Raw genomic sequence first — 9,245 nt, 5'->3', positions numbered from 1 at the left:
GAAGGTGGGGAGCTTAACAGCTCCCGCCCTGACGCCTGCCCTTAAGGGCTTGTAAGTGATTCTGGCAGGTGTTCTGGTCCTGAGCCGCAGGAGAAGAAACAGCAGAGCCACGCGTGGCCGCTCAGAAGTCAGCCTGCCGTACCTGCGAGCGTCCAACAGCAAAACCTCCCGCCTTGCTCTGTTTCAGCACAATCTCACATCTCTCCTTCCAGCCACCGCGTGAGGCACACAGCACTGCCCCATTTGCAGAGGAGGAAACTGAGGCTCAGAGAGGGGGAGCTCTGTGCCAGGGGGAGGGGACGCTGGCCTCTTTCTCGAAGCAGACATGGGGGTGGTCCCAGGGATGCTCTCACCTGCAGGCCGGTGTTTGTGGTGAGGATGGGGGGTTGGTCGTTGACAGGCAGGACGGTGACAGTGAAGGCCACAGGATGGCTCTGGCGGTCCGACTCGGAGGCGTTCGCCATCAGGACAAAACCGTCTGTCAGTGTCTCGCTCCCGTCGTGCACGTAGCGGATGAGCTGCTCTTCCACCTAGGGGCAGGCCCAGGGCTGGCGGTCAGGCCCCAGCAGCACCCTCCATGTCCTGCCTTTGGTGCAGGAGGAGACTGACTCTTTCAGGGCCTCCGTTTCCATTGTGGAAATGGGGAGAACAAGCTCCAGCTCCCGGAGGAGCTGTGAGGAGGAAAGCAGATGCAGCGTGGAAAGCAGAGGTGCTTCCGAAATGCGGCTCCCGGCTCCTGTGTGTAAACCCCAGATGGGAGTCCCGGGGCTCCCTTCACTGCGCCCAGAGCTGGCTGCAGCCCTGGGCCTCTCACAGCCGTACCTCTCTCCAGGAGAAGGCGCTGAGGGTCCTGGCTTGAGACCCGTCCTCCTTCTTCAGGGCCCCGTGCCGGGGCGGCTCCAGCACCTGCAGGCTAATGCCAGGCAGAGTGGGGAAGTAGGGCCCGGCGACGCGGAGCAGCGGAGGGGCCAGCGTGCGGCTGCCGCCCTCAGGGACGCTGAAGTTTTGCACCTCCAGTGGGATGGCAGCAGGCAGCACCTCCAGCTCCACACGGACACCCTCAAGGGGAGCACCCAGGCCTGAGTCCACATCCAGCGAGAAGGCATCGCTCCAGGCCTCAGGGCGGGAGTGCAGGTACAGGACCCTGCCCGCATCCACCGCCTCCTGGGAGAAGCTCTGCACAGGGTCCAGGCTGGGTGGCTCATCTGCCAAGGCACCATGCGACACCATCACCAGGTAGCCGGCACTCGGTGGGCTCTTCACTGAGAATGTGATGTCTGCTGGCGGCACTGCCTCCTGGGCTGCCTGGTTAATAGAGGTCATGAGGACTCACAGGGGGCCACAGAGAGAGTCACAGAGGGGGCCACTGTGGCCCTAAGCAGCCAAAACAGGCTTGATCTTGCCCCCCTCATTCTCCCAGATACCATTGCTCATTTAGACACACAAACACACATGTGAGCTCACACACACAGCAGCCAGACATGCAGCTGGTCACATTTTTTGTTGTTTGAGGCAGGGTCTCACTGTCAGCCAGGCTGGAGTGCAGTGGTGCGGTCATGGCTCCTTGCAGCCCCAGCCTCCCAGGCTCACGGGATCCTCCCACCTCAGCTGGGACCACAGGCACGAGCCACCATGCCCTGTTGAATTTTAAATTTTTCTGTAGAGATGGGGTTTCACTGGGTTGCCCCCGGCTGCTGGTCACATGTTAATACCCACCCCACACCCGGTTACAGGGATCGGTCACACAGCTTGAGATGCACTCTTTCGGAGAGGTGCATAATCACATGTCCCCAGACTCAGGGACACAGACGTGAGTTCATCATACGCTGACACGGTCACACGTACACATGCTCAGACTGGTTTGCAGGCAGCATCCTCCCCAGCCCTTGCTATTACCACCCAGGACCATCAGAGGGCGCCCCGCTCCATCCCCTCCTGGAGGCACAGGCACCTCCAGCACGGGCCCTGCAGGGCTCACGCCCCGAAGGCCACACGGGCTCCCTCACCTGAGGGGTCAGCCACAAGAGGCTAAACTACCCCAAACACATTCCTGCTCTGTGCCTTTGCCCGGAATGTTCTTTCTGCCTGGAATACCACTTCCCATTCTCTGCTCAGACGGCCTGTGTTCTTCAGAGCTCGGCCCAAACGCTGCCTCATCCCGCGAGCCCATCCTGACGCCAGAACTGCTGGCTGCCATCCGCCCCAAGCTCCAGACGTACAGACCAGAGGACAGTGCAGGAGCGTGAGGCCGAGAGCGGGCAGGGACCGGCCTGAGGTCACAGCGCAAGTTGTGAGCCCGCTGGAGGGCCCGTGGCTGCTCTATGGGGTTCCCGGGTGGGCAGAAGCCCTTGATAGACCCTCCTAGAGCCAGTCCGGGCTCTGAGAAAAGAGCGGGGGACACGGGGGTCTGAAGGGCAGCGGCCTGTCTCCACGGTCAGCCATCCCCAAAGCTCAGGACCTGTGATACCTTCCCAGGAAACTGACTGCAATGCAGATTCTCGGGCTCCACCTCAGAGATTCTGTGGGGCTGGGGGGGCCCAGGAATCTGCGTGCTCAGCCATGCCATCACAACCTCTGGAGGCACACACAACTCCCAGGAAGATGGGGTACAGCAAGCTCCCCAGAAAGTCTTAGGAACACAACATAGATGGGAGCACATCTGAGGCCCGTGCACACATCAACCTGGAGCCGCCACAGCCCAGGTCGTGCGTGTACCCGGCATGGAGGCTGGGAGGAAGGCCTCTACCTGGCCCACACCCCCCTCACCACCCCCAGCTCCTCACCTCCAGCTGGTCCCTTCTGATCTCAGCTGCCTCTCCCTGGAAGACGTAGATCTTCTTGTGCTGGACCAGCTTCAGTGGGGCCGGTGGGCTCTCCAGGGCAATGGTCACTTGTAGGATGGCATCCGTGTGCACTGGCCCCGCTTCCACAGAGAAGGCCAGGGTGTCTCGGGGGCTGAGGCTGCCATTGTGGCTATAGAGAATGGCCCCATCCAGCAGGTCCTGCTGGGAGAAGGCTGTGGCTGGCTGACCAGCCCGGAGCAGCTGTCCCCAGCGAGGGCCGGTTGTGACGTGGTAGTGGACCTCATCCCCATTGCGGATGTCGAGGTTGGTGTCCAGGTGGAGCACGGCCGTGTCGATGGTGCCCTGGCCTCCTTGAGGGACCACAAGGCCGGAGCTGTTGGCCACACGGAGGTAGGGCTCTGAGGCCTGCACCTCCAGCAGCGCGGTGGCCTGGTGCTGCCCGTCGGACACCTGCAGCTGGATCCAGCCTCGGTCAGCCCCTGAGTGCACGAACAGGACGCGCCTCTTCCTGAGGTCCTCCTGGGTGAAACGGTAGATGGGCCGCGTGGGCTCATCCACGGCCACGATACTGCCAAAGAGGAGGTCTTTGCGGGTCAGCACCAGCTGGGCGTCAGCAAAGCCCGAGTCAGCGTCGCTGAAGGCCACGTCATCAGTCGTCAGCAGCCGCCGCCCACCCCGGGCCACATGGAAGATGCGGCTGATGGTCTGCACAGGGGCATGGTCATTCACGGGCTGGATGGCCACTCTGAAGACACCCCGGACCTCCTCCCAGGCCATGTCACCACTGCTCTCGCCCTGGCGGGTAGCAACAAATGGGATATCATCTTCTGTGGTCTCAGAGTCATCATGCTGGTAGACCAGCCGGCCACGCAACAGATCTTCATTGGTGAAGGATGTCACCATAGTGGTCTTGTCCTGTGTCCCACGCCAAGCCAACCTCCCATGGCGGGGCCGCTCCATGACCTCATAGAGGTAGCTGGCACTGTTGAGACTCTTGACGAAGAGGTGGTCAGCAGAGAGGACACCCTCACCACCCTCAGGCACCACAAGGAGGACGTTGGTGAGGACGGGCGCGTCTGGGTCACCGCCGATGTGGATGGGGAAGGTATAGAGCGGGGAGAAATATGGTGGAGCTGTGACACGGAAACGGAAGGTGTCCTCGACTGCCTCTGAGGCACGTGCCGTGGCCGCATAGGTCACCCGGCCAGCCTGTAGGTCGTCCTGGGTGAAGCCCTGCCCGTCTGACAGCCTCATGCCCTTTAGTTGAAGGTTGCCTTTCCTGGGAGCCTGAACTACCTCATAGTGGAAGGTCGGGGGGCTTGGGCCTGCCTCCTCTAGGGTGGCCTCCAGGTGGGCTGTGGTGAGGGCCTCCTGCTGGGTGTTCTGAGTGTGCAGTGGCTCCAGCCGCAGCATCCACACCGTGGCTCTCTGGATGGTCACTGGGAAGGACAGATTGCTCAGGATCTCCTGGCCCACCTGCACCTCCAGGGCCAGGTTCTCTACGGTGTCCTCAGCGTGGTGCTCTGGGTCGGTGCTCAGGTACCTCACGCGGCCCTGCTCCACGTCCCGCTGGTGGAACGCCTGCGTGGCCCACCACTCAGCACCCTCCACCCCACCTGCGCCCTGCTTCTGCAGCTCCCCGAACTGCAGGGCTCCGGGGACGCGGAACAGCACGCTCACATCCTGCCCCACGGCGTTGGTCTCCACTGACAGGTTGGCAGGCAAGATGGGCATGGCGGAGCCCTGGGCCAGGCGCAGCCCTGTGCTGCGGCGGATCTGTATAGCCGGTCGGACAGCCACCACCTTCAGTGTGGCTGGGGGGCTGGCCTGCAGTCCGTCACTGACCCGGAACGTCAAGTCCTGTGCTGGGCCACTGCGGTGGACATACACTAGGTTCCCGTCCTCCAACTCCCGGCAGGAGAACTCAGTCGCCGGCTCCCCAGGCTGGTCTCGGCGCTCCACGGGGAGACCCGAGGGGGTACCAAGGAGCTGGAAGGTGAGGCCCTCGCAGGCAGAGTCCGGGTCATAGGCCTGGAAAACCTCGGGCCCCAGCGGCTTCTGCGTGTGTTCCAGGATCACCATGAGGCTGCCATGTGGGAAGATGATGCGGGGCGGGTCGTTGACAGGGTTGACCTGGATGGGCAAGAGGTAAGTTTGGCCCCTCCGCAGGCACGAGGGCATGGGCACCCGAGCCGTCACTGACACCTCTATCACCAGCTGGTCGGAGGTGTCCTCAGAGCCGTCGTGGATGAAGCGGGCCTTGCGGTTCACCACGTCCAGGAGGGTGAACATTTTTCGTGCGTGAGCGCCCGGAATGTCCAGCTCAAGCTCGCCGTGGCGTGCTCCTCGGGTCACACTGAACAGCACCTGAGACTTGCGCAGCTCAGCCTCCATCAAGTCCAGCGTGGGCTGCACGTGTCGCCACTCAAGCCAGGCTATGCCGCCCTCGGCCACGACCAGTGGGCTGATGGTCAGCAGCTGGGTGAAATTGGCAAAAACAGGAGGCAGCCCAGGCTCAGGCACACACGGTTCAGGCAGCTCCAGGGCCGGCCAAGCCTCGGGGGCCAGGGTGGAGAAAGCTTCATAATGGCCGTAGGCATCGTCCTCATACTCCTCCTCCTCCAGCCTGCAGCCGGCCGCCATGTCACGTGTCAGCACAGCTTCCCGCAGCCCCCACCTCTGGCCATTGACACTGAGGTCTTCCATGCAGCCCAGGAGGGAGGCATTGGTGGCCCCTGGCGTCAGGCCCAGGCGGTGTTCCTGGAGGTGACGAGAGGCCTCTGCATCCAGCCCCCCAAGAAGGAGACTGCCACGTGGCTCCAGGTAGCTGAGGACACCGCGGTTTGAAGTACGCGTGGGGTACTGGTCCACGGAAATTTCCAGCTGGTGAGCATTGATGTGGACACTGACCTCGTGGGGCTGCCCATCGGCCACAGGTACGCTGTTGTGGAGCAGTACGGTACCCTGGCCCTTCTCGACCACAGCCCGCAGGTGGCCCTCAAATACATCCACATAGATGAAGTCCCCATGCCGGCCCCCTGCCTGGAAGGCCAAGGGTGCCTGCCGGCTCCGTGTGGTGAGTATAAACTCCAGGGTTCCTTCATCCTGAGTGCCCCACGCAGGGAAGGCAGCCAGAGAGTGGGGCCCGGAGAAGCCCAGGGCCACATCATCACCAGCAGAAAACTCTTCAGCACAGCCCTCATGCACGTCGGGGGTCAGAGGCCGGAGGAGGCTGCGGCCATTGAGGGTGGCTGCATGGAGGCACCCCCTCAGGGGCCGGCTGGCTCCCCTCAGGTACGAAAGGCCAAGACTCCCAGTGCCCCCAACGAAGAGCCCGTAGGGGACCTCTAGGGGGGCTTCTGGGACTGCAGAGGAGGCGTTTAGAAGCCCATCGACCGACAGCGTGGCCCAGCCCTCTGAGATAGTCAGCACCGCAGTGTGGGGGATGGAGTCACTCAGCAGCACCCCTGCTGGGGTCTGCAGCCTCAGCTCCTCCTGGCCGAGGACAAGTCTGACCTGAGGAGAGACAGGGAATGGGCGATGGGGGACAGCACTTTGAATCCATCATTTCCCTTATAAAAGCGTAGTGGGTTCCCCACAGTCGAGGCCCCAGAGTGGAAAAGTAGGACAAGGGCCTCTGGTGCCACTCCTCTTGCCTTCCTGCCATCTCTTTACTTATCCTCCAAACACTCACCAAAAGGAACTCTGGGTCAGGCCTGGATGGGCTCTGGGGGTCCTGATGTGAATCAGATGTGGTCCTTGCCCACAAGGAACTGATGACATACAGCAAGATACTCTCCTAGCATTCCAACCTGTATTTTTAAATTCTTCCCATCTTTCCTTGAGTGAGACATGCCAGAAATATTGTCTTGGAATCTGGATTTCAACCCTAGAATAATGGGGACCTGGGAATCCCTTGATCAGTGCCCCTCAACAGGGCAAAGTTTCTTGGGGTCACTGAAGGCAGCCAGGTTCACTGTTCAGGGATAGGCTGATTTTTAAATTAGAATTTAAATGCCCTGTGTTCTGAAAAACAGCTCCCTGACCTGGGGTAGAGGGAAGTCTTGGGAGAGATGAAGGACATTTTTCCGTCCGCATGACATTGACACCAGAAATGGCTCTGGTACAGTGCTCCCACATGGTGGAATGGGAGGTGGCAGAGAATGGGAACTGTAGAACCAGAGCACTAAGAGCTGTAATTCTGGAGTTCTGGTATGGTGCATCTCTGTAGGGGTGTGGCATCGTTGTACCCACAAAACTGAACAGCTATCAGCGCCAGACTGCACCACGCTGGTGTTCAACAGTGACACCTTGTGGCAGTGAGACGCAATGACAAGCAGCAGACCAAGCGCTAGTCCTCTCCCCACTGGGGTGTGGAAGGAGATGGCTGCCCCAAATTCATTTTTTTAAAAATAGAGATGGGGTCTCATTGTGTGGCTCAGGCCAGTCTTGAAATCCTAGGCTCAAGTGATCTTCCCACCTTGGCCTCCCAAAGTGGTGGGATTATAGGTGTGAGCCACTGCACCCTGCCTGCTCCAAATTTGGACTAAGACCCTGGGTTCTTAAACTCTTCATGGTTTGGGGGAAGACTCAAGAAAGAGCCACAAGACTCCTTGCTGACAAAGCTTGTGGTGTCTTGAAGGATGAAATGGGGAAATGAGGAAGCTGAGGCAGTACTGGTGCTGTTACTGTCATGGACAGACAGTGGTGCTACAGAGAAATTGGTGCAGTGCCACAGGGATGCACGGGGGTAGTGGGGGCCCAGGAGGGGACCTAGCCCAGGAGGAGGGGATGCTCACACTGAGACTTCAAAGAGAGGCTGGAGTTAGGCAGGTGCAGGGAATGGGTGAGGCATGCACCTGGCAGAAGTGGTGTGGTGACCAAAGGCCTGGCAGCAAGCGACTGTAAGATGGCCAGAAACTGAAAGCAGTTCAGTGCAGTCAGAGCACAAAGGGCCAGCGAGGGCTTGGGGGGGGTAGGAAACATGGCTGGAGGAGCCGGCGGGCAGAGCCAGTTCATGAAGGATTTACCATTTTTGGGATGCTGCTGCCCATCTCACAGTGGAGAACTTGAGACCCCCAAGATAAAAGTGACTACACAAGGTCAGACAGCCAGCTGCAGTTCACTCAAAGCTAGAGAAAGAAACCTACCCCGATCCCAGGGAGATGTCACTGACCTGCAGGCGTCCAGAGTAGAGCTGCAGCAGGAGGTGGTCAGCTGGGCCTGCTGCCAGGAGAAGGAGGGCTTCGGGCTGGGACGTGGAGAACTGCAGCTGTAGGTCTATGTCGGTGACAGCCGTGGCCACAGGCACCTCCAGGTGGTTCTCACCGAAGAAGGAAGCTGTATGAGAGAGGGCGCTGTGGTCAAGGCTCAGACTCTTGCCTGGAGGAGGCCAGGTGCTCCGGAGAGGGACGGGTGGGTTGCAGGGAGGGGTCCATGCTGGCGCACCCTCATGGTTCCCCTGTATGGTGCTGCCTCTGAGCACTGCCCAGATCCCAGCATCTTCTTTCTCGGTCCTGGCACCGGAAGAAGGCACAGACTCGCCTTGTGTCCAGCCCAGACCTTGACTTTGCAGGAGGCCAGACCCAGAAATTCCCAGCAACTCAGGTCTCCTCCTTGGAGGCTCCTGGAGCCAGAGGTTTCTGCCAGCTCTGACTCACCTCCCCTGGGCCCCAGCGGCGTCTCTCTCCCACGTCTGGCTCCCCTACCGGCTCCAAAGGAAAACATCACTGGCCTAATCACCTGGCTTGGTGGTCACAGCCCCGAGGAATGGAGTTTCTAAAGAACCACCTCCAATCCAGACTGATCCCTGCTCAGATTCCTTCTCCTTCATGTCCTTGTGCTTGGGCTCACCGTGCATGCCCCACCTCCACGGGTTGGCCGAGGCCACAGCTGGGATCTGGTGGTGGTGTCAGCATGGCCCATCTATTCCCGCTTCTCTCTCAAGCCATTCTTCCAGCCGCCATTGAGGGTGGGGGCGGGAGTTTATTGGCCTGAGTCTGCCAAGGAGCAAAGGCTGTGAGGCCAGATGGAGACCATGTGCAGTGTCAGACCAAAGTGGACCCAAACTTCCTCCATGACCCCAGCTATTGCTTCCTGCTGGAGAGCTATTCACACTCCCCGATGAGCAGTCAGATCCGGCCCCATTGTTTCCACCGTGGCCAAGGAATCAGGGATGAGAACAGCTGAGTTCCCAACTTCCCCAGGCCACCACTCAAGCTGAGGCTGAAGACAGGGCCTGGGAGGGGCTGAGGGGCTGCTGGGCAGGCCAAAGAGAGCCTCCCCAGGCAGAAGGCCAGGGCTGGGCTTGCCTGGGGTCAGTGATTCCTGTGTGGGTCCCGTTCTGTCCCACACCAGGACTCCTCCTCTAGAGTTGCTGTTTCCTCCAGGCAGTCTCCCCAAATTAGCCTCCCTGACTTCCAACCTGCTGCCACAACTTCC

The 9,245-nt window shown here is 60.4% G+C and overlaps 1 protein-coding gene across 1 annotated transcript in view; it reads right to left on the bottom strand.

Moving 5' to 3' along the window:
• CSPG4 (chondroitin sulfate proteoglycan 4) overlaps nt 1-9,245 on the bottom strand; it is a 37,749-nt gene that overhangs the window by 10,620 nt on the left and 17,884 nt on the right. Inside the window, exons 2-5 of the mRNA XM_017518234.1 lie at nt 7,981-8,144; nt 2,784-6,320; nt 823-1,305; nt 354-530 (exon numbers count right to left, since the gene is read on the bottom strand). Of these exons, the coding sequence (XP_017373723.1) occupies nt 354-530; nt 823-1,305; nt 2,784-6,320; nt 7,981-8,144 (4,361 nt within the window). The remainder of the gene's footprint in view (nt 1-353; nt 531-822; nt 1,306-2,783; nt 6,321-7,980; nt 8,145-9,245) is intronic.

Source organism: Cebus imitator, unplaced genomic scaffold, assembly GCF_001604975.1.
Source record: "Cebus imitator isolate Cc_AM_T3 unplaced genomic scaffold, Cebus_imitator-1.0 Scaffold664, whole genome shotgun sequence".
NCBI classification, from domain to species: Eukaryota; Metazoa; Chordata; class Mammalia; order Primates; family Cebidae; genus Cebus; species Cebus imitator.
The sequence above is the reverse complement of the archived record's forward strand: the minus strand, read 5'-3'. Positions and strand labels throughout refer to the sequence as shown.